Here is a 24,669-nt window from a genome sequence, read left to right as displayed (position 1 = left end):
CTCCAGGGGCAAACCAAGAATGAGCAACGTGGAAGTCCCTGAACAGACTCAGAAGCAGAGTGGGAAGATCAAAAGGCAACCTGGCCAAATGGCACAACCTAGAAGAATCCTCCACCTTGTGTGACTGTGGAGCAGAACAAACAATTCCTCACCTGTGTGCTTGTCCACAATGCCCTGCCTCATGCACAGAGGAAGAATTGTTTAAACTACAATGTGGTTACTGTTGACCGGTTTTGGTCTTCAATTATTTAGCCGCTTGTGTTCCCTCTATTTTATCAGTTTTACGTCAGTCGCATTTTGCAACGGATGCCCTAAATGTATGCCACAATCTGTCTGATGGTCTTAACTAGGGCTTAATTTGAGGGTAGGGCTTTCTTTCCCATTAATTCTTCTTTTCAGGGGAATAGGGTAGTTTGGGGATGCACTACAGCTCTCTGGCTGACCTTTCTAAATATCTCACTCTTACATTGCAAACCATCCCTGGCAAAATGGCACGACCTAGAAGAATCCTCCACTTTGTGTGACTATAGAGCAGAACTAACAATTCCGCACCTGTGTGCTTGTCCTCAATGCCCTGCCTCATGCACAGAAGAAGAATTGTTTCAAGCTACAGACAATGCAGTCGCTATTGCCTGTTTTTTGACCTAAAATTATTTACCCACTTGTATTCCCTCTATTTTATTAGTTTTGTACTTGTTTATTTCACCTGTGTGCTTGTCCGCAATGCCCTGCCTCATGCACAGAGGAAGAATTGTCTAAAGCTACAGACAATGCAGTCGCTGTTGCCCGTTTTTTGGCCTAAAATTATTTACCCACTTGTGTTCCCTCTATTTTATCAGTTTTGTACTTGTTTATTTCACCTGTGTGCTTGTCTGCAATGCCCTGCCTCATGCACAGAGGAAGAATTGTTTAAAGCTACAGACAATGCAGTCGCTGTTGCCCAGTTTGGGCCTAAAATTATTTACCCACTTGTATTCCCTCTATTTTATTAGTTTTGTACTTGTTTATTTCACCTGTGTGCTTGTCCGCAATGCCCTGCCTCATGCACAGAAGAATTGTTTCAAGCTACAGACAATGCAGTCGCTATTGCCTGTTTTTTGACCTAAAATTATTTACCCACTTGTATTCCCTCTATTTTATCCGTTTTGTACTTGTTTATTTCACCTGTGTGCTTGTCCGCAATGCCCTGCCTCATGCACAGAGGAAGAATTGTTTAAAGCTACAGACAATGCAGTCGCTGTTGCCCAGTTTGGGCCTAAAATTATTTACCCACTTGTATTCCCTCTATTTTATTAGTTTTGTACTTGTTTATTTCACCTGTGTGCTTGTCCGCAATGCCCTGCCTCATGCACAGAGGAAGAATTGTTTAAAGCTACAGACAATGCTGTCGCTGTTGCCCGTTTTTTGGCCGAAAATTATTTACCCACTTGTATTCCCTCTATTTTATTAGTTTTGTACTTGTTTATTTCACCTGTGTGCTTGTCCGCAATGCCCTGCCTCATGCACAGAGGAAGAATTGTTTAAAGCTACAGACAATGCAGTCGCTGTTGCCCAGTTTGGGCCTAAAATTATTTACCCACTTGTATTCCCTCTATTTTATTAGTTTTGTACTTGTTTATTTCACCTGTGTGCTTGTCCGCAATGCCCTGCCTCATGCACAGAGGAAGAATTGTTTAAAGCTACAGACAATGCAGTCGCTGTTGCCCGTTTTTTGGCCTAAAATTATTTACCCACTTGTGTTCCCTCTATTTTATCCGTTTTGTACTTGTTTATTTCACCTGTGTGCTTGTCCGCAATGCCCTGCCTCATGCACAGAGGAAGAATTGTCTAAAGCTACAGACAATGCAGTCGCTGTTGCCCGTTTTTTGGCCGAAAATTATTTACCCACTTGTGTTCCCTCTATTTTATCAGTTTTGTACTTGTTTATTTCACCTGTGTGCTTGTCCGCAATGCCCTGCCTCATGCACAGAGGAAGAATTGTCTAAAGCTACAGACAATGCAGTCGCTGTTGCCCGTTTTTTGGCCGAAAATTATTTACCCACTTGTGTTCCCTCTATTTTATACTTGTTTATTTATGCAATGCTTTTGACACGAAATAAACAAACCTGGACCTGACTGACATTTGTTCTGATGGAACAGATTCAGGGTCTCTTTGCTTGTTGGGGGGGATTCCAGGCGCATTCTTCTTTGGCTCTTGGGACGATGGGGCCAATCCAGGAGAGCATTTGCAAAGAAGCACTGCCACCCCACCCCACCCCAACAAACCCAGCAACAACCCTTGACCCCGTTTCATGTTTGTCTTCTATTTTCCAGGAGGGTCTCCAAGCCCCAGCCCAGAGACAGGCGCAGGGAGGCGTGGAGGGGCACCAAGAGGTACAACGGCCTCGGTTGCCTCTTCCTCCCCCCCATGTCTAGTACCAGGGACCCCCCCACCCCCACCCTCAGCCTTTTGGGGAGGGGAGACCTTGCCCACTCCCCACCTCAGACCAATAGGAGGGGAGGGCAGCGGTCCATGGGGTGCAACTGGACAAAGCTCTTCCAGGGTGGGAGGGAACATCTGAGCAGAGCCAGGAGATGATGAGACCTTTTGATGGACACGATCCAGAGTCAGTGATGTGCAGAAGACCAATTGTGCACCTGTAGGATTCACTCTCAGTCACTGAAAACAGTGGGCATCTGGGGCAGCAGTCCAGCTTGACTCAGTTTCCCTCCGCATGCCTCATTGCACCCCATCTGACCCCTCTCTCACAGGCTGTCCCTGGAGCGCCAGCAGCACCAGCTGAACTTCCGCCTGCACTCGGTCACATGCACCGGGAACGAGGTCCACCTCTCCCTTTGCTCCTTCGAGTTCTACAAGGGCAACAGCACCGGAGCGTGCAAGGGTGGGATGCCCGCCATAGTCAGCTGTGTGCCAGGGCCCCTCTTTGCCGCCGGCAGCAATCCGCAGGCCAAGAAGAAGAGGAGGCAGCAGCAGCAGAAGGACGGGCAGGTGAGTGGTTGGACTGGAGGGCATGCAGCCAAGCTCAGGTTGCATTGCAGCAGGTGGTCAGTGGTTGGCTCCTCTCCACACTCGCATGTCATGGATTCCAATTTGTGGCCCCATTTCTTAAGGTTGGCTCTGCATCTCGTGGTGCCAGAGCGCCTTCCAAATCGCCCAGTTTTCTGTGTCTCTCATTTGGTATCAGCCATTGGTTGAGGTGCTGGGTTTGAGCCTGCCACTTTTGGACTCTCGCTTGCTGGGGCGTTCCAGCGAGTGTCTCTGTAGACCTTAGAAAACTATTTTTTAGTCGTTGACGTGCTGGCTGATACCCAAACAAGGGATGAGCTGGAGATGTCTCTGCCTTGGTCCTTTCACTATTGCCTGCTACTTCCCGGCGGATGTCAGGTGGTGCAATACCAGCTAAGCAGAGTAATTTCCCCAGTGGTGTAGGGCGCAGACCCCCTGTGATAATGCAGCATGTCCCATTAAGAGCCACATCCACTGTTTTAGCGTGGTGAGATGTGTTCCACACTGGGCATGCGTACTCAGCAGCAGAGTAGCACAGTGCAAGGGCGGATGTCTTCACTGTATTTGGTTGTGATCCCCAGGTTGTGCCAGTCAGCTTTCGTATGATATTGTTTCTAGCGCCCACTTTTTGCTTGATGTTCAGGCAATGCTTCTTGTAGGTAAGAACACGGTCCAGAGTGACTCCCAGGTATTTGGGTGCGCTGCAATGCTCCAGTGGGATTCGTTCCCAGGTCATCCTCAGAGCTCGGGATGCTTCTCATACCCCCATGCATATGAGATATATTGAGCATGGTGATCAGATCATGATATGAATAAACATAACAGTTTAAATAATGTACCAGTAAGGCCTTTTTGCAGACCACCCTGAGAATTTCGGGGGGGGGGGGACTGAAGCCCCCCAAGCCCCCCCCCCCCCCCAGCTACATGCCTGCAGCCAAGGCTTCCTTATAAATAAATAATAGTAATAAATAGTAAACTTTATTTCTACCCCGCCACCATCTCCCCGATGGGGACTCGGAGCGGCTTACATGGGGCCAAGCCCGGACAACATAATACAGCGATAAAATCAAAACATATACAACAGACAACAACATTATCAAAATGGCATTAAAAGAATAATAAATAAATAAATAAAATGAAAATTCCAATAGACACAATCACGATAGAGATGACAAGAGAGGAGATTCCATCTGAACGTGAGGAAGAACTTCCTGACTGTGAGAGCCGTTCAGCAGTGGAACTCTCTGCCCCGGAGTGTGGTGGAGGCTCCTTCTTTGGAAGCTTTTAAACAGAGGCTGGATGGCCATCTGTCAGGGGTGATTTGAATGCAATATTCCTGCTTCTTGGCAGAATGGGGTTGGACTGGATGGCCCAGGAGGTCTCTTCCAACTCTTTGATTCTATGATTCTATGACAATGGGTGGGCCACATATTCTGAATTTTAAAACAATTAACAAACTATGATGAGATAAAATAGGAGCAGGACGTTTAAATGGAACTCATAAAACACACAGAGTTGTGGGGCAGAACATCCTATTTGGAGGGCACAAACTCCATTAGCCGAAAACATTGAGGGGGTGTAACAAAAATCATGCTGTGCACCTACTCGCCAAAGGCGCAGCGGATAAGCCGGGTTTTGAGGTTCTTTTTAAATGTTTCCAGTGAAGGGCCTTTGCACTTTCCTTTGTACTTCTCCCGTCCTGCGGATGAGCACAGGTTCTGCAGAACTCCAAAGTGGAGATGATGGTGGAGTGGAATGGCATCTTTGAGGGGCTACAGTCTCTTGCTCACCACCTCTTTCTCCTATTCCGCAGCAACGTGTCCGCCTGAAAGCAGGTGCCAAGCCCGGCGAGGGGCGGGTTGAGGTGCTGAAGAACGGCGAGTGGGGCACCGTCTGTGACGATCGCTGGAACCTAATCTCAGCCAGCGTGGTTTGCCGAGAGCTGGGCTTTGGTAGCGCCAAGGAGGCTCTCACGGGGGCACGCATGGGCCAAGGTGAGCATGGGGAGGATGGGCTGCACACTCCTTCCCCCCTTCAGACGCTTCCAAGGAATCTGATGAAGGTCCCCACTTCCACCTCCTACTATCATGCAGGAACTGGGGCTCCCACTGGGCAGCACCCCACTGTCCCTGGCATGTAGGAAGGTAGGACAGGAGTCATGAGTGCATGGGAGGTTTGGGTAGAGAGAACCATTCTGCATACACACATGATGTCACCCAATGATTCCTGGCATTCCTGGCAGGATTCGGCCAGATCCACATGAACGAGGTCCAATGCCTGGGCTCCGAGAAGTCCCTGTGGAGCTGCCCTCACAAGAACATCACCCAAGAGGGCTGCAAACACTCAGAGGATGCCGCCGTCCGTTGCAACATCCCATACATGGGCTACGAAACCACGGTGAGTCGGGGAGCAGTTGTACTCCGGGAGGGGTGAGCAAATATCCAGCAATTCCTTAAAGGAACAAGCAAAGTGGATAGTAGTCCAGGTAGAACAGTGTTTCTCAACCTGGGGGTCGGGACCCCTGGGGGGGGGTCACGAGGGGGTGTCATTGGGGTCGCCAAAGACCATCAGAATACACAGTATATTCTGTTGGTTATGGGGGTTCTGTGTGGGAAGTTTGGTCGAATTGTATTATTGATGTGCTTCAGAATGCTCTTTGATTGTAGATGAACTATAAATTCCAGCAACCACAACTCCCAAATGTCAAGGTACATTTTCGCCAAACTCCACTACTGTTCACATTTGGGCATATTGAGTATTCGTGCCAAGTTTGGTCCAGATGCATCATTGTTTGAGTTCACAGTGCTCTCTGGATGTAGGTGAACTACAGCTCCCAAACTCAAAGTCAATGCCCACCAAACCCTTCCAGTATTTTCTATTGGTCGTGGGAGTTCTGTGTGCCAAGTCTAGTTCAATTGCATTGTTGGTGGAGTTCAGAATGCTCTTTGATTGTAGGTGAGCTATAAATCATAAGAAGTACTCCTTAAGACTGTGTTGTTAAAAGAAGAATTCTTTTGAGGATAAAGACAGAGACTGTTGAATTCCTGCACTGAAATCCGACTCCAGGAAAGGATGGACTTTATTATCTCTAGTCTACTATTCATTTCTCTTTATGTTGATAAGATAACCTACATTTACTTATAATGTGCTGATAACATTACTGTTAAATGCTATATATGCTATAAGTCTAGACAATTTACTCCATTAGAGAACATATTATCCTGATATTATTTTCTTGAGAGTCTTATAAAATACACATACATACATTCTTGTTTCTACGAGCTATAAATCCCAGCAAATACAACTCCCAAATGACAAAACCAACCCCCTGCCACTCCACCAGTATTCAGATTTGGGCGTATTGGGTCTTTGTGCCAAATGAATGAAAATACATCCTGCATATCAGATATTTACATTATGATTCATAACACTAGCAAAATGACAGTTATACAATAATGTTGTGGTTGGGGGTCAGCACAACATGAGGAACTGCATTAAGGGGTCGCAGCATTAGAAAGGTTGAGAAACACTGCCTTAGAGGAACCAGCAAAGTGGATGGTAGTCCAGGTAGAAGCAACCAACCCATCTGTCCCTCTTTTGTGAAGGCGGAGGAGACCAAAATGACCCCAACTGACCTATGCGCTTCCGTCCACCCTTGTATATTAGTATATTCCTGGTTGTCATTTGTACCAATATGGTGAGAACATAATAGAGCACTTTAGGCGCCTGCCGCCTGCTGCTAGATTGCACCAGCACTTTCGCCCCTTCCCCATCCCTCCGTGCCGCACTTTAATTATTGTCGAATAGAGCACTTTAGACCTAGCACTTTATGATTGTGCCCGATAGCACGTAGTGTCTGCTGTTGATTAAATACTACTATAGACAGGGCTGCATTTAAAAACTTGCACTTTAAGATCTAGCCCATTGGTGTGGCTGGAACACCACCACCATCTGTATTGCTGCTATCCATGTGGTTCCCCATCCCCATTTATGTACTGTCCCTGTTACTTCTGTGTAGCGGAGGGGGCAAAAAAGGAGGTGGGTTGGAGCCTGCGAACGAAAATGGGATAGGGAGGGAGGGGGAGGGGGAGAGAGGATGTTGGCAAGAACCAAAAAATCTAACAACGAGCAAAGTAGAAAGCAATTTCTTGACTATGGATGGCGGCATGGAGGGGGGGAGGTCTTCCACTAGCCGAGGGGCCCCCATAGAGGTCGTGGTGGGAAGGAGGAGATGCGGAAAAAGGAGACCTCAAATTCGGCCTAATTCGGAACGCTTATCCATATTAACAACCCCCAATCGGTCTCCTAAGGTAAATTGGTGTAACCAGGTGAGCGGACCCTCCGGCTTGAAGGTGGTGTTGTTGAACGCCAGATCTGTCAACGGAAAAACGACCTGGATCCAGGATTTAATCCTGGAGGAGCGGGCAGATCTGGCGTGCATCACGGAGACCTGGTTGGATGAAGCTGGGGGCGTAAATCTCTCCCAGCTTTGCCCTCCAGGTTTCTCCGTGCAACACCAACCAAGAGCCGGAGGACGGGGAGGCGGGGTCGCAGTGGTCTATAGAGATTCCATCCATCTGACCAGGAGCCCCATCCCGCAGACCACAAATTTTGAATGCGTCCACCTGAGGGTGGGTGACCGGGACAGAATAGGGATTCTGCTAGTGTACCGTCCACCTCGCTGCACTACAGTCTCCCTACCTGAGCTAGCGGGGGTGGTCTTGAGCCTGGCGGTGGAGTCCCAACAGCTCCTTGTGCTGGGGGACTTCAACATCCATGCCGAGGCAACCCTCACAGGAGCGGCTCAGGACTTCATGTCCGCCATGGCAACCATGGGGCTGTCCCAACAGATAACTGGCCCCACCCACTGTGCTGGACACACATTGGACTTGGTCTTCTGCCAGGGATGGGAGCAGGGTGGCGGTGTGGAGGAGCTGTCTATCTCTCCGTTGCCATGGACCGACCACTTCTTGATCAGATTTAGGCTCACTGCGCCCCCTAACCTCTGCAGAGGTGGAGGACCCATTAAGAAGGTCCGCCCCAGGAGGCTTATGGATCCGAATGGATTCCTGACGGCTCTTGGGGATTTTCCCGCCACCTCGGTAGGTGACCATGTCGAGGCCTTGGTCGCTCTCTGGAATGGGGAGATGACCAGGGCAATTGACAGGATCGCTCCGGAACGTCCCCTCTCGAGTAACCGAGCTAAATCAGCCCCTTGGTTCACTGAGGAGCTGGCAGCGATGAAGCGAAGGAAGAGGGTACTAGAGAGCGTGTGGCGCTCGGACCCAAGCGAGCCAAATCGAACACGGTTTGTGTCCTTTCTAAGGGCATATGCCGCGGCAATAAAAGCCGCAAAGAAAACTTTCTTTGCGGCTACTATTGCGTCTGCAAAGAACCATCCGGCGGAGCTGTTTCGGATTGTCAGAGGTCTTTTAACTCCCCCTACCTCAGGTGGGAGCCCTGACAATTCGGTCACGCGCTGTGAAGCATTTGCTCGGTTCTTTGCAGACAAAGTCGCTTTGATCCGCTCTGAGCTGGACGCCACATTAAGTGCAGTCTCTGTGGATGTGACACAAGCACCTGCTTGTCCTATTTTGTTGGATTCTTTTCAGTTTGTGAAGCCCGAGGATGTGGACAAGATACTTGGAGGAATGAGGCCCACCACGTCCATCCTAGACCCCTGCCCATCCTGGCTTCTGAAGGAGGCCAGAGGGGGATTGGCCGAGTGGGTAACGGTGGTGGTGAATGCCTCCCTTCGGGAAGGCAAGATTCCAGCGAGCCTAAAACAGGCTATTATAAAGCCGCTGTTGAAGAAGCCATCACTGGACCCCACCAAATTCGAAAACTTTCGGCCTGTTTCCAATCTTCCCTACTTGGGCAAAGTCATGGAAAGCGTGGTGGCCTCACAACTCCAGGTATTCTTGAGAGACACGGATTATCTGGATCCGGCACAGTCTGGTTTCAGACCGGGACATGGTACCGAGACGGTCTTGGTCGCCTTAGTGGATGATCTGCGCCGGGAGCTAGACAGGGGGAGTGTGTCCCTGTTGGTGCTCCTGGACCTCTCAGCGGCCTTCGATACCGTCGACCACGGTATTCTTCTGGGGCGCCTTGCAGAGATGGGTCTCGGGGGCACTGCTTTGCAGTGGCTCCGGTCATTTCTGGAGGGCCGTACCCAGAAGGTGTTATTGGGGGACTCCTGTTCAACACCACAGCCTTTGACCTGTGGGGTTCCTCAGGGCTCCATCCTGTCCCCCATGCTGTTTAACATCTACATGAAGCCGCTGGGTGAGATCATCCGGAGTTTCGGGGTGCGGTGTCATCTGTACGCAGATGATGTCCAACTCTGTCACTCCTTCCCACCTGCTACTAAGGAGGCCGTCGAAGTCCTGAACCGGTGCCTGGCTGCTGTAATGGTCTGGATGAGGGCGAACAAACTGAAATTAAATCCAGACAAGACAGAGGTACTCCTGGTCAGTCGCAAGGCCGAACAGGGTATAGGGTTACAGCCTGTGCTGGACGGGGTCGCACTCCCCTTGAAGGCTCAGGTTCGCAGCTTGGGTGTGACCCTGGACTCGTCGCTGAGCCTGGATCCCCAGGTTTCAGCGGTGACCAGGGGAGCATTTGCACAGCTCAGGCTCGTGCGCCAGCTGCGCCCGTATCTTGGGAAGTCTGACTTGGCCACGGTGGTACACGCTTTGGTCACATCCCGCCTCGACTACTGCAACGCTCTCTACGTGGGGCTGCCCTTGAAAACGGCCCGGAAGCTCCAGCTAGTCCAGCGCGCGGCAGCCATGTTGTTAACAGGAGCAGGGCGTAGGGAGCACACAACGCCCCTGCTGTCCCAGCTCCACTGGCTGCCGATTTGCTACCGGGCCCAATTTAAGGTGCTGGTACTATCCTACAAAGCCCTAAACGGTTCCGGCCCAAAATACCTTGCAGACCTCATCTTGGCCTACGAGCCCACGAGGACCTTGAGATCATCCGGGGAGGCCCTTCTCTCGATCCCGTCTGCCTCACAGGCACGCCTGGCGGGGACGAGAGAGCGGGCCTTCTCGGTGGTGGCCCCCCGGCTGTGGAACGCCCTCCCTGCTGAAGTTAGACAGGCGCCCTCCCTTATGGCCTTTCGTAAGAGCCTGAAAACATGGCTCTTCGAGTTGGCCTTCAACTGAGTGCTATATCTTGGCAATGATGACCGGAATGGACCACGACTATGAGACTGACTATGACCCATGATATGACGAAGCGGATTTTTAGTATAAGTATATGTCAAGTAGTAGTAGCATGTTATGTATTGTTCTGATTACTGTAAATTGCCTTTTCTATGTTGTTGTTCACCGCCACGAGTCGCCCCCTGGGCTGAGAGTGGCGGTAAATAAGTGCAAGTAATAAATAAATAAATAAATAAATAATTGTGTCTCCTCCACAGATCCGGCTGAGTGGGGGGCGCAGCCGTTTCGAGGGGAGGGTCGAGGTGGCACTAGGGCACGGTGGTCTCGGCACCCGCCGCTGGGGCTTGATCTGCGGAGACAACTGGGGCACGCTGGAGGCCATGGTGGCCTGCCGCCAGCTGGGTCTGGGCTATGCCAACCACGGCTTGCAAGTAGGTACCACCGCTTGCCCCTTGCCCGGCTGCCACCGCTAAACTAACCAGCTGGCTGGCGAAGAGCAGCAGCAGCAGCTAACTCCTCCCCTTGACCGGAAGCCACTGGGCATGGGCCATGCATGCCATCACGGTAGGTGGGCGGCTGGCATGGAGGGTGCATGCATGCATATATGACAGACATCGTGAAAGGGCTTTGGGGGGAGGAGGGTGTTGCACCTCAGCAGGAGTTCACCTTGCTCACAATAGTCACCAAGATACTAAACATGATAATAAATAGTTTATTGATACAAGCAGGCAGATATAAAAAGGGGGAAAGGCACCATAGCAAATGGAAGGGTAAAAATCCAAGAGTTAATGAAGGAAACAAGTCCTAAAGCAATAGGAAAATCTAGGAAGCAAAGATCAAAACATGAACATGAATTCCAAAGTAAGTCCAAGAAACGAGGAACACAACATGAGCATGAAACCAAAGGCATCTCCAAAGAACAGGGAACAAAACATGAGCATCAATCTTGTGTTTTGAATGAAGGCCAGTGTTGCAACTCAGAGTAAGCTTCACCTTGCTTCCAAACACCACCACACGAGAGCTGTAGTTTTATAGTTTATTGAGGAAAAATCCAAGTCAAAATAAAGAATAAGGATTGCAAAGTTCCAAAGATTAGGTTAAATGCAGAATATAGTTCCAAAGATCTTCAGGTAAAAACAAGAGGCACAACCTTATAGGCAGAGTTCAAACCAGAGTCCAAGGTACAAGCAATAAAATAATTGCCCCAAGAATCACAATGCAAGAAATCCCAAGCGTGCTGCTTTCCAGGCTAAGGTTATTCCATGAAGCTTTCAGGCTAATAAGCTACGTTGAACTGACGCTTTCCCTTAGTTTGCAAGAAGCCTAAATACCTTTCTAACATGAAAACATTATGCTCTCACCAACATGAAAGCATTGCGATGACCTTGGCCTGAGCTGGCTTCCCGTCTGCCGGCCAGGCGAGAACTCCGCCTGACCCGCAAATCAAGACGAGCCTGCTGGGTCAGGTCACTATCAAGGTTTTCTGCACCTTCAGTATCAGCGTGGGAAGGAGGCGAATGCCTCCCCACCTGTTCGCTATCTCCTTCGTTAAAATCCTTTTCTTCTGAGAACCGCTGTGTTGTTGACTCTCCACTGTCTGTGGGAGCCTCAGAAAAAGATCTAGAAGCAGGGATCTGAGGCACAGAAAGAGCCAGGAATCTGAATCCCATCATCCTCATCATCAGGGAACATCTCAGCCACAACAGCCTGAGCCAGGAACAAGACAAGAGTTCTTCACTCCAAAAGTGATATTGTTTGATCTAAACTCCCAACCAAATGTAAGGACTGCAAAACATGAACACATTCCTTTGATGTATTGTCGAAGGCTTTCATGGCTGGAATCACTCAGTTCTTGTGGGTTTTTTCGGGCTATATGGCCATGTTCTAGAGGCATTTCTCCTGATGTTTCGCCTGCATCTATGGCAAGCATCCTCAGAGGTGACCTCACCTCTGAGGATGCTTACCATAGATGCAGGCGAAACATCAGGAGAAATGCCTCTAGAACATGGCCATATAGCCCGAAAAAACCCACAAGAACTGAGAGACATTCCTTTGACCTTGAGAGGCCTGCTTCTGCCTCTCTTTCACATTCTTTCAGATTTCCTGCACCTGAATCTCTGTAATGAACATAACAGTTTCACTATCACACTCTGTTTCAGCAACAGCATCTTGCTCCAAAACCTCCTCCATCCCCTCATCTACAGAACCAACTTGCTCCCCTATAGAACCATCAAGCCCTGAACCCATAAACCCCTCATCATCATCTGCCTGAACCACAACAAAGGGTGACAATGCAGCCACGTTTAGCTGGACACGAGAGCAGCACTTGCATGTGCTCACGGCCACGCTTGCTTCGCAATGTGGGGATGGTATGGGTTGAGGTTTGTCCCGTGTCCCATCCCTCTCTGTGTGTGCTCTGCTTGTGCTCCCCCCACCCACAGGAAACGTGGTACTGGGATGCCAGCAACGTGACCCAAATGGTGCTGAGTGGCGTGAAGTGTGCCGGGCATGAGATGGCCTTGAGTCAGTGCCAGCACCACAACACCGTCACCTGCCGGAAGACGGGCACCCGCTTTGCCGCGGGCGTCATCTGCTCCGAGAGTAAGAAGGGGATGGGGAGGGGGCCTTCTTCACACTTTTGCCATAGCCTCTGTGGCAGAGAGCATCATTGGTTGGTGAATTAGCAGCTGGATGAGGAGGAGGAGAAGGAAGCAGTGGTTGGTGGGAGTGTGGTCACGGCCAGCTCTCCATATTCCTCCTGAGCATCTCAATACTTGCTTGGGGGTCCCTGGATGGGCTTCCTCCAGGTGCCACTGAGCATGCTCCCTCTCTCCCCCCACCATGACCCCTTTTCTCTACGGCCAGCTCTCCATATTCCTCCTGAGCATCTCAGTACTTGCTTGGGGGTCCTTGGAAGGGCTTCCTCCAGGTGTCAATGAGCATGTTCCCTCTCCCCCCCCACCATGACGCCTTTTCTCTACGGCCAGCTCTCCATATTCCTCTTGGGTGTCCCAATACTTGCTTGGGGGTGTTGCATCCCAGTTCAAGAAACAAGACCATAAGATTAAATCCACCACTCTGTACTGTAGGAAAAGCAATCCTTGTTTATTGATGAAAAATTGGTTACAAAAGAAAGGTAAATGCAGAGTAAAAAAAAAAAACACAGAAAAACACAGGAGTCAATAGAATCTCTGAACTTGAGCAAAACTTCAAAAGCCACAAAACAATAACCAAGATTCTGTTAGCCTTTTACTAAGCATGAACTTGGAAACAGAAGCCTCTGGGATTACTGGCCATGGAACACAGGAATTCTGCCAAGACCAGCCACAGTCCCAAACGTTGCTTGACCTAAAGAAGCACCCGGCAGGGATGCTCTTAAACCAAAGAAGCTATTCTTAGAAACGCCCCTTGACTTTTCTGTTTGGGTTTCTTTTTGCTGAAGCCGCTGTGACCTTCGTATAGACTGGGAGACACATCTATCTCTCACTATCTGTTCTCTCCAGAGCTCATTATCTAGCCCAGGTGGGGAGATATCACGGCTAATTTCCAAAACATTCTCTTCTAACTGTTGGGTTTCGTTTTCATTCCCACTGAGCTCAGTATCAACAACAGATTCCACACTGTCAGGGTCAGGGAAAGCTTGCTCAGTTTGAAAAACTATCGGAGAATCCTGTTCACACAGATCAGGATCAGGCTGAACCCCAACAGGGGGTCCCTGGATGAGCTTCCTCCAGATGTCACTGAGCATGTTCCCTCTGCCCCCCCCCCACCATGACCCCTTTTCTCTACGGCCAGCTCTCCATATTCCTCCTGAGCATCTCAATACTTGCTTGGGGGTCCCTGGATGGGTTTCCTCCAGGTGTCACTGAGCATGCTCCCTCTCTCCCCCCACCATGACGCCTTTTCTCTACCATCTCCTCCCAGCTGCGTCGGACCTCCTTCTGCATGCCCCTCTGGTACAAGAGACTGCCTACATTGAGGACCGCCCTCTGCACATGCTCTACTGCGCCGCAGAGGAGAACTGCCTGTCTAGCACCGCCCGCAATGCCACCTGGCCCTATGGATACCGGCGGCTCCTGCGCTTCTCCTCCCAGATCCACAACAACGGCCGCGCCGACTTCCGCCCAAAGGCTGGACGGCATTCTTGGGTCTGGCACGAATGTCACGGGTAAGAAACCCCAGCATAGCCTGTTCCCATGCTGCCTTGCCCCCTGGCACCCAGTTCCCCTCCACACTCGTTGGCTTCGCCCTCTTGGTATGTGCCACTCACATTTTGTGGCTTCCTTACCCCAGGCACTACCATAGCATGGACATCTTTACCCACTACGACCTCCTGACGCCCAACGGCACCAAGGTAGCTGAAGGACACAAGGCCAGCTTCTGCTTGGAGGACACAGAGTGTGAAGAAGGTAGGTGGGGGGCTGCCTTCTTTGGCACAGTTGGGGGGAAAGACCTGCCTGTTTCCCCTTCCTTCCTCCCTCCCTCCCTCCTTCCTTCTCTACACTTTCTCAGCTTCTCTCTCCCTTTCTCATTTTCAGTGTACAGTAGAGTCTCACTTATCCAACATTACATATAATCTAATGCTCTTATCCGACGTCCCCCCAGTTTTCCTCCAGAATTTCCCCTTCAATTAAGGGAGCACTCCCCAACTCTCTCTCCATTCCCAATAAGTGAAAAAGGCAACACAAGGAGGAGGAGGAGGGAGGAAAGAGAGGACTGAGGCAGGACCGGAAGCGGAAGCACCCTCCCTCCTTCCCTCTGTAATTTCCATGCTGCTCTTCCGCATCATTTGGGAACTCCCCGCTGGGCAACTAGGTCATGGTGTTGCCTTTCCTCAACCTTTTGAGTCCCTGTAGTTAGTATTCTAGGTGTCTAGCACTGCGTCGGATGAGTAACAGTAGGAGACTCCATATTTATCCGATATTTTAGTTTATCTGACTGTGTCATTGCCAGAGCTCTGCCGGTATGAAGGCAGAGGTGAATCAAACACCCATTAGAATCAAACTGTTTAATTAAAGCAGCACTTACCTTCCGGCTGCTTTCATAGTCCAAATGTAAAACATAAAGATAGCACTCTGCTACAGAATATAAAACAGAAACTGATAGCATACGGCGATGCAAATTTATTTAATTTATTCAATTATTTATTTATTTATCGTGTCAGGAGCAACCAGACATTTGTATTACATTTTTGACAAAACAAACAAACAAACAAACAGACAGACAAAACACAAAGTTTGCAAGCTTGGGAGTTGATTAAATGTCCTTTGACCAGGATCTGGCCACTTGGAGTGCCTCTGGTGTTGCCACAAGGAGGTCCTCCATTGTGCATGTGGCAGGGCTCAGGGTGCATTGTAGCAGGTGGTCAGTGGTTTGCTCTTCTCCACACTCGCATGTCATGGACTCCGCTTTGTGGCCCCATTTCTTAAGGTTGGCTTTGCATCTCGTGGTGCCAGAGCGCAGTCTGTTCAGCACCTTCCAAGTCGCCCAGTCTTCTGTGTGCCATTGATTGAGGTTCTGGGTTTGAGCCTGCCACTTTTGGACTCTCGCTTGCTGGGGTGTTCCGAGTGTTTCTGTAGATCTCAGAAAACTACTTCGTGATTTAAGTTGTTCATGTGCTGGCCGATACCCAAACAAGGGATGAGCTGGAGATGTCACTGACAGCGACAGCGACACTGGCAGTGACATCTTCAGCTTCAAATTCATGAGAACATCATAGTCAAAGGGTCCAGTCCAGTGGTCAAATGCTGAGAGTTCAATGACTAAAGTCCAGGGATCAAGAGTCTATACCGTAGTCAAAAGCCAGTCCAGAGATTCAAGGTTCCAGGGTTCCAAAAGTTCAGGAGACGAAACAGGATACCGAAAATCCACCAACCTGGGGGAAAACCAGCAGCATCTACCACCAAAATAAGACAAATACTTTTCTCACAAAGATCAGTCCCAAGGTTAGTTCCTTATTTACAGTAACACCCAGCTGCAACCTGTCTCTTGCATGCCTCCACCCTTAATTGCTCTCACCCATAAACTCTTACTTACAGATTACTCAACCCTTTAGAACTAAGACTTACGTTAACCCTTCCATCACCAACTGCTAGGCCTGTCACCATCAACTGTGGAACATGATACATGACACAGACGTTCTGCCAGCCCATTTATGTCAGATAAATGAGACTCTACTGTAAAGTAAATCATGTTCAGAAATGATATACAGAAATGATATAATGTGTGGTGTTGAAAGTGGGAAAGGTGGAGGAACCTCTTTGGTGCTGCTTTCCTTGCCCAGGCAAAATGCCCCTCTCACAGGTGGCATCTAACCCCCCCCCCCTTCTCTTTGGTCAGATGTAGCCAAGCGTTACGAGTGCGCCAATTTTGGGGAACAGGGCATCACCGTGGGTTGCTGGGACCTCTATCGGCACGACATTGACTGCCAGTGGATCGACATCACAGACGTCAAGGCTGGGAATTACATCCTGCAGGTGAGTGAGACATGGGGAGTGGGGCAGGAAAGTCCTTGTGGATGGAGAAGAAAGGCAGCAGTGGTGGGTTCCCTTCCTCCCCCATCCTGCCCCCAGATAACGCTCGCCAGGGTTGCAAAGTCATCTTGCCATGGGGAAGGGCTGGCAGGCTTTGTGTTGCAACTCGGAGTAGGCTTCACCTTGCTCCCAAGCACCACCACACAAGAGCTGTAGATTTTGTAGTTTATTGAGGAAAGAATCCAAATCAAAACATAGAATAAGCAATGCAAAGTTCCAAAGACAAAGGTTAAATGCAAAACACAGTTCCAAAGGTCTTCAGGTAAGAACATAAAACATAATCCTTTAGGCAATGGTCAAATCAGAGTCCATGGTAAAAACAGTGAAACACAAGACCCAAGAATCACGAGGCAGGAAGCCCAAAGTGTGCTGCTGTAAAGCCAAGATTATTCCATAGAAGCTTTCATGCCAAAAGCCACATTGAACTGACACCTTCCCCCTGTTAACCAGAAGCCTAAATACTTTTTGCCAATGAAAACATTACGCTCTGGCCAACATGAAAGCATTACGGTGACCTTTCACCGACCTAGCTTCTTTCTTGCTGGCTATCCGTGAACTCCTCTTGACCCGCCAATCTAAACGTTCCTGCCTGCTCATTAAATCACTATCAAAGCTCTCTTCTCTATTAGCGTGAGACGGCTGAGAAAGAGAAGGCCTCTGCACCTGGTCGTTATCTAACTCGCTGGCATTCTTTTCCCATGAGAAGTGACTTAGCGACTCCTCCAATGCACTGTCTGCAAGAGGCACAGAGAAAAGCATAGAAGCAGACCCAGAAATCTGAATCCCATCATCCTCTTCATCAGGGAACATTTCAGGCTTACAAGAGGGTTCAGGGAACCCTCTTGTGAGGGTTTAGTTTCAGGATTATCAAGCTGAGCCACAACACTTTGGTGCTTGACCGCCTGCCAGGTTTCACAGCCTGGCCTCTGGTGAGTGGGATGTCGTCATTTCCAGCAACTGAGGTGGAAGAGGGATGTCAGAGGCGGCATTCTTTGGCTACTACCAGCCGTCCCGCTGTTTTACATGCAAGAGGCGTTGGGTTGTTAACCTGGCTTTTTGCTCTCTCCAGCGGAGCATTCCCTGCATTCTCCACATTCCAGAATCCACAAAGGATGGAAAGCCAGAATGGGCAAAATGCCACCCCAGACAAACACGCAATATACAAGGCTACTGTGGTTGAAAACAAGCAACAGGAGCAGGCATTGAACAGGGGGGTTGTGGCAACTACATGAGTAACAGGGTGCGTGGCAGCTTTAAAAGGCAATACAATTCTAGGCTGCAACCATAAGAGTGGAATACAGGCAGAGATGAACCAAACAACACCCAGTTTGTGTCAAAAGCCGTTTTCCTGAAAGCAATAACTTAAAACACTTATTCTCTTCCATGTTTGACCACAAAATTGATTACAAAACATCAAGACAGCCCTCAGTCTGGGCTTTGGACACAGTGCCAAGTTGGGGCAGCCTACAAAGGAGAGGCAGAGAAAACGAAATCTGAAGAGACAGAATGGGGGACGATGATGCCTGGCTCGAGAGCAGTACATGTGAAAAGGATCTTGGAGTCCTCGTGGACAACAAGTTAAACAATGAGCCCACAATGTGATGCTGCAGCAAAAAAGGCAATGGGATTTTGGCCTGCATCAATAGGAGCCTAGTGTCTAGATCTAGGGAAGTCCTGCTCCCCATGCTCTATTCTGCTCTGGTTAGACCACACCTGGAATATTGCGTCCAATTCTGGGCACCACAATTCAAGAGAGATATTGACAAGCTGGAATGTGTCCAGAGAAGGGCAACAAAAATGATCAAGGGTCTGGAGAACAAGCCCTATGAGGAGCGGCTTAAGGAGCTGGGCATGTTTAGCCTGAAGAAGAGAAGGCTGAGAGGAGACATGATAGCCATATATAAATATGTGAGAGGAAGCCACAGGGAGGAGGAGGGAGCAAGCTTGTTTTCTGCTTCCTTGGAGACTAGGACGCAATGGAGCAATGGCTTCAACCTACAAGAAAGGAGATTCCACCTGAACACGAGGAAGAACTTCTTGACTGTGAGAGCCGTTCAGCAGTGGAACTCTCTGCCCTGGAGCGTGGTGGAGGCTCCTTCTTTGGAAGCCTTTAAGCAGAGGCTGGGTGGCCATCTGTCAGGGGTGATTTGAATGCAATATTCCTGCTTCTTGGCAGAATGGGGTTGGACTGGTTGATGGCCCAGGAGGTTTCTTCCAACTCTTGGATTCTATGATTCTATGAACGCAATATTCCTTGGCAGAATGGGGTTGGACTGGATGGCCCATGAGGTCTCTTCCAACTCTAGGATTCTATGCTTCTATGATCCTTTGTTTTATTCTCTCACATACTTCAACCAACATGCACACACATGCAACCACTTGTACGTATCTCTCAATTTTGTGCTGGGAAGAGCAGCTGGCCTCTTTCTCACAGAAGGCGAAAACCCTCTCAATGCTTCTACCGGAAAGTCGGATGCCAATTTCCTTGCCTGGCGAAGATGAGAAAAGGCCTGCTTCCTTATGGCCGTGATCTGGGCCTCCATCGTCAGCGATGAGTCCAACACAACCCCTTTAAGGCTTTGACCAGTGGCAGGCGGAACCAGAGCTTCCCCATCGAAATCAGGCAGAGGCTGGGTTAATTCTGGCGGCTGGCCGGGCCAGAGGATCTCTGTTTTTGCAGGATTCACTTTGAGTCTGCTCGCTCGCAGCCAACTCATCACTGCTTCCAAACACAGCCTAAAGTTCTCAGGAATCACGGTTGTCCCAGGTTCAAGACGCAAGAGTAGCTGGGTATCATCTACATACTGGTAGCACTCTAGGCCAAAGCTCCGCACCAGTCCAGTATGATCTATTGTTTCCATAGATCATACTAGGTCCCTTGCTATCGAAGAAGACAACAACCTATCTGCATGTACATTGAAGTCTCCCAATACGATGAGACTTGGGAACTTCAGGGCCCAGTCCGCCACAAGGTCTAATAACTTGGGGATGCTCTCGTTCGGGGCCCCAGGGGCCCGATAAACTAAGAGGATAGTCACACTTTCCCTAGCAGCCAATGTCAAACCTATACATTCGATACCCATAATATCTGGGGTAGGAATAGTTCTAATGGAGAAATGATCGTGGGCTACTATTCCCACCCACCCCCCTCCTCAACCCCCCTCGAGATCTTTGAAGCATCTGGAAACCTGAAGGTGTTAGTTCATACGAGGGAATATTATCTCTTTCTCATATCCAGGTTTCTGTAATGCATTTCCTCCTCCTCCTCCTCCTTCTTCCAGGTGGTGATCAACCCTCGCTATGAAGTGGCGGAGAGCGACTTCACCAACAACGCCATGAAATGCAACTGCAAGTACGACGGGCACCGCATCTGGATCCACAACTGCCATATAGGTACAGCTTGGGGGTCGTGGGACTCTTACTGCAGGAAGGAAGGGGGGCTTTTCCCTGTGTGGGGCAAGGGCGAGCCTCATTGTCTCCCTTCTCTGCAGGCGACGCTCTCAGCGAGGAGGCCAACCGGCGCTTCGAACAGTACCCAGGACAGCTCAACAACCAGATCGCGTAGCAGCAGGGAAGACCACCCGCCGGCCCCCTCATGCCACTAGAACTGCCCGCGTCAGCTGTGCCACCCGGAGAGACGAGAAGCCCGCTGAGACATCACCCCCAGGATCAAGGGCTGAGCGGGAGAGCAGCTTGGGGGGCACAGCTGGGGCCACCTCAAAGTCAGCCCCACCATCTCTGAAAGGAGAGAGGAGTTGCCACTGACCCTCTTCCCCAAACAGCACAACCTCTTGCAGCGTGTCTGGGACCGGACTGTCACCACCCCGACTTGGCCCCCAACACACGTCTTTTCATTGCCATGGGTACATTCCGAATGTTGAGGGGGTCTCGGGTAGGGGTCCCCCTTGGTGCTGCAGGTGGCAGGCACGGCGGCCACCCGGGAGGTCCTCAGCCTGCCCCCCCCTCCCCACATTGCTGGTGCTTTGGTCTCTGTCCGCCTGGGCATTGGCCCACTCTGTCTCTTATATAAAGGTAACTCTCTTGGCCCAACCGTGTCTCTCGGCTGACTCTTCTGTTGCCAACCCCGACGAAGGGGCCCTTCCTCCACCTCTGGGACCAAAATGGGAGGCATTGATGGGCTCAGCCACTCTCTGCCCGGCTGGCCGGCCTCTCCCCTTCCAAGCACACAGCCAGCTATGTCAGCAATGCCTGTGGTCAGCTGAGCCACCAGACGCTTTCTGCTGCTGCTGCGAGGAGGAGGACTCCGTCTGGCTGCCCGTTCTTCTTCGCAAGGCGTGTTTTCTTTCCTGGCTGGGTCTCACATTCCAAGACAGGAGCTGAAAGGAGAGGCTGTCCAGCCGCTGGACAGCCCGGCCCTAAAACCAACAAGGCCGCCTCCCCCTTGGACTTCCTGGGGCTTAGTCCGTCTGGATGCTCCGCACACAGATACACACACACACACACACCAGGGACTCCCATAAAAGGCGCACCTCCATTGCCCAAGTGCGGAGGAAGCCAGAGCAGCAGGTGAAAAGGCATTTGGGGGGTGGCATTCCAACAAGGATGCTCCAACCCCTCTGGGGACATGAACACATCCATATAAATAAAAATATCATGTTCGTTTGTGGGATTAACAAAACGCATAAACCACTGGACAAATTGACACAAAATTTGGACACAAGACACCTAACAAACCAATGTATGTCTCTCACTCAAAAAAAAAATAATTTTGTCATTTGGGAGTTGTAGTTGCTGGGATTCATAGTTCACCTACAATCTAGATCTAGGGAAGTCCTGCTCCCCATGCTCTATTCTGCTTTGGTTAGACCACACCTGGAATATTGTGTCCAATTCTGGGCACCACAATTCAAGACAGATATTGACAAGCTGGAATGTGTCCAGAGGAGAGCGACTAAAATGATAAAAGGTCTGGAGAACAAGCCCTATGAGGAGCGGCTTAAGGAGCTGGGCATGTTTAGCCTGAAGAAGAGAAGGCTGAGAGGAGATATGATAGCCATGTATTAATATGTGAGAGGAAGCCACAGGGAGGAGGGAGCAAGCTTGTTTTCTGCTTCCCTGAAGACTAGGACGCGGAACAATGGCTTCAAACTCCAAGAGAGGAGATTCCATCTGAACACGAGGAAGAACTTCCTGACTGTGAGAGCTGTTCAGCAGAGGAACTCTCTGCCCCGGAGTGTGGTGGAGGCTCCTTCTTTGGAAGCTTTTAAGCAGAGGCTGGATGGCCATCTGTCAGGGGTGATTTGAATGCAATATTCCTGCTTCTTGGCAGAATGGGGTTGGACTGGATGATGGCCCAGGAGGTCTCTTCCAACTCTTGGATTCTAGGATTCTATGAAAGAGCATTCTGAACCCCAGCGGTTTCATGTAGATGTTAAAAAGCATGGGAGATAAAATAGAGCCCTGCGGGACTGCACAGGTCAAAGGCCAGGGGTCCGAGCAGGCATCTCCCAGCTTCACCATCTGGGATCGGTCCTCCAGGAAGGACCGGAGCCAGGACAAACCGTGCCCCCAAGACCCATCCCGGAGACTCGACCCAGAAGGATACCATGATCGATGGTATCGAAAGCCACCAAGATGTCCAAGAGGACCAACACGGTCACACTCCCCCAGTCCAGCTCTCTACGGAGGTCATCCACCAAGGCGACCAGGGCTGTCTCGGTGCCGTGACCAGGCCCGAAAACAGACTGTGACTGATCTAGGTAGTTGATGTCATCCAAAAAACCCTGGAGCTGGGAGGCGACCACCTGCTCCAGCACCTTGCCCAAAAACGGAAGGTTGGAGATTGGTCTATAGTTGTTCAGCACCGTGGAGTCAAGGGAGACTTTTTTGAGGAGTGGAGAAACCACAACCTGTTTTAGTCGAGATGGAAAAAACCCCTGCTCCAACGATGCGTTAATGATCAACACAAACCATTCAACCAACTCCTCCCTGGCCAATTTAATTAGCCAAGACTGGCAAGGGTCTAGAGCCGACGTGGTCGCCCTCACAGGCCCAAGGACCTCCTCCACGGTCTCAGGAGGAACAAGCCTAAAAGAATCCCACAAAATCGGACAAACAGGTGCCTCAGTCACCTCCTCTGGAACTGTGATGAAATTGGAGTCCAGCTCAAGGCGTATCTGAGCAACTTTGCCTGCAAAATGGTGTGCGAACTCGCGACACCGAGTTGTTGGGTCATCGAAGGTCTCCTCCACCACAGGTGAGTGAAGGAGTTCCCCGACAACCCGAAACAACTCCGATGATCTATTTGCTACAGACGCTATACGGGCAGTCGTGAAAGACTCCCTGGCTACCCGTATAGCTGCGGTATATGCCCATTCTGAATCCCACCAACGATGGAATTGAACCAAACTTGGCACACAGTTCTCCCATGACCAACAGAAAATACTGGAAGGGTTTGGTGGGCAGTGTCCTTTGGTTTTGGAGTTATAGTTCGCCTACATCCAGAGATCACTGTGGATTCAAACAATGATGGATCTGGACCAAACTCTACACGAATACTCAATATGCCCAAATGTGAACACTGGTGGAGTTTGGGGGAAATAGAATCTTGACATTTGGGATTTGTAGTTGCTGGGATTCATAGTTCACCTACCATCACAGAGCATTCTGAACCCCACCAACGATGGAATTGAACCAAACTTGGCACACAGTTCTCCCACCATACACCTACTACCCCAAGGAGTGACCATCACTCAAAAAGCATGGGTTTTGTTATTTGGGATTTGTAGTTGCTGGGATTGACAGTTCACCTACAATCAAAGAGCATTCTGAACCCCACCAATGATGGAATTGAACCAAACTTGGCACACAGTTCTCTCATGACCAACAGAAAGGTGAGCAGTGTCCTTTGGTTTTGGAGTTATAGTTCACCTACATCCAAAGATCACTGTGGACTCAAACAATGATGGATCTGGACCAAACTCTACACGAAGACTCAATATGCCCAAGTGTGAACACTGGTGGAGTTTGGGGGAAATAGAATCTTGACATTTGGGAATTGTAGTTGCTGGGATTCATAGTTCACCTACAATCAAAGAGCATTCTGAACCCCACCAATGATGGAATTGAACCAAACTTGGCACACAGTTCTCTCATGACCAACAGAAAGGTGAGCAGTGTCCTTTGGTTTTGGAGTTGTAGTTCACCTACATCCAGAGATCACTGTGGACTCAAACAATGATGGATCTGGACCAAACTCTACACAAATACTCCATATGCCCAAATGTGAACACTGGTGGAGTTTGGGGGAAATAGAATCTTGACATTTGGGATTTGTAGTTGCTGGGATTCATAGTTCACCTACAATCAAAGAGCATTCTGAACCCCACCAATGATAGAATTGGGCCAAACCTCCCACGCGGAACCCCCATGACCACCAGAGTGGGCCACAGCACCACGTGGCAAGGGACGGATAGTCTATATAAATAAAAATGTAATGTTCGTTTGTGGGATTAACAGAACTCAAAAACCACTGGAAGAATTGCCACCAAATTTAGACACCATACACCTACTACCCCAAGGAGTGACCATCACTCAAAAAGCATGGGTTTTGTCATTTGGGATTTGTAGTTACTGGGATTCATAGTCCACCTACAATCAAAGAGCATTCTGAACCCCACCAACGATGGAACTGAACCAAACTTGGCACACAGAACTCCCAGGACCAACAGAAAACACTAGAAGGGTTTGGGGGGCATTGACCTTGAGTTTGGGAGTTGTAGTTCACCTACATCCAGAGATCACTGTGGACTCAAACAATGATGGATCTGGACCAAATTCTACACGAATGCTCAATATGCCCAAATGTGAACACTGGTGGAGTTTGGGGGAAATAGAACCTTGACATTTCATAGAATCATAGAATCCTAGGGTTGGAAGAGGCCTCCTGGGCCATCCAGTCCAACCCCATTCTGCCAAGAAGCAGGACAATCGCATT

General features: G+C 49.7%; 1 protein-coding gene across 2 annotated transcripts in view; it reads left to right on the top strand.

Annotated features, from left to right (window-relative positions):
- LOXL3 (lysyl oxidase like 3) overlaps nt 1-20,762 on the top strand; it is a 52,895-nt gene extending 32,133 nt beyond the window's left edge. Inside the window, exons 5-15 of one of the 2 annotated variants that reach the window (XM_067468450.1) lie at nt 2,314-2,373; nt 2,752-2,989; nt 4,821-5,001; nt 5,250-5,404; nt 10,437-10,610; nt 12,621-12,780; nt 14,104-14,347; nt 14,473-14,588; nt 16,519-16,655; nt 19,994-20,105; nt 20,204-20,762. In XM_067468450.1, coding sequence (XP_067324551.1) covers nt 2,314-2,373; nt 2,752-2,989; nt 4,821-5,001; nt 5,250-5,404; nt 10,437-10,610; nt 12,621-12,780; nt 14,104-14,347; nt 14,473-14,588; nt 16,519-16,655; nt 19,994-20,105; nt 20,204-20,277 — 1,651 coding nt within the window. In that variant the 3' untranslated portion in view covers nt 20,278-20,762. The remainder of the gene's footprint in view (nt 1-2,313; nt 2,374-2,751; nt 2,990-4,820; nt 5,002-5,249; nt 5,405-10,436; nt 10,611-12,620; nt 12,781-14,103; nt 14,348-14,472; nt 14,589-16,518; nt 16,656-19,993; nt 20,106-20,203) is intronic. The other variant, XM_067468449.1, reaches the window with a different exon arrangement.
- The last annotated feature ends 3,907 nt before the right edge of the window (nt 20,763-24,669 follow it).

Source organism: Anolis sagrei, chromosome 5 (genome assembly GCF_037176765.1).
Source record: "Anolis sagrei isolate rAnoSag1 chromosome 5, rAnoSag1.mat, whole genome shotgun sequence".
NCBI classification, from domain to species: domain Eukaryota; kingdom Metazoa; phylum Chordata; class Lepidosauria; order Squamata; family Dactyloidae; genus Anolis; species Anolis sagrei.
This window is presented reverse-complemented; position numbering and strand designations above follow the sequence as displayed.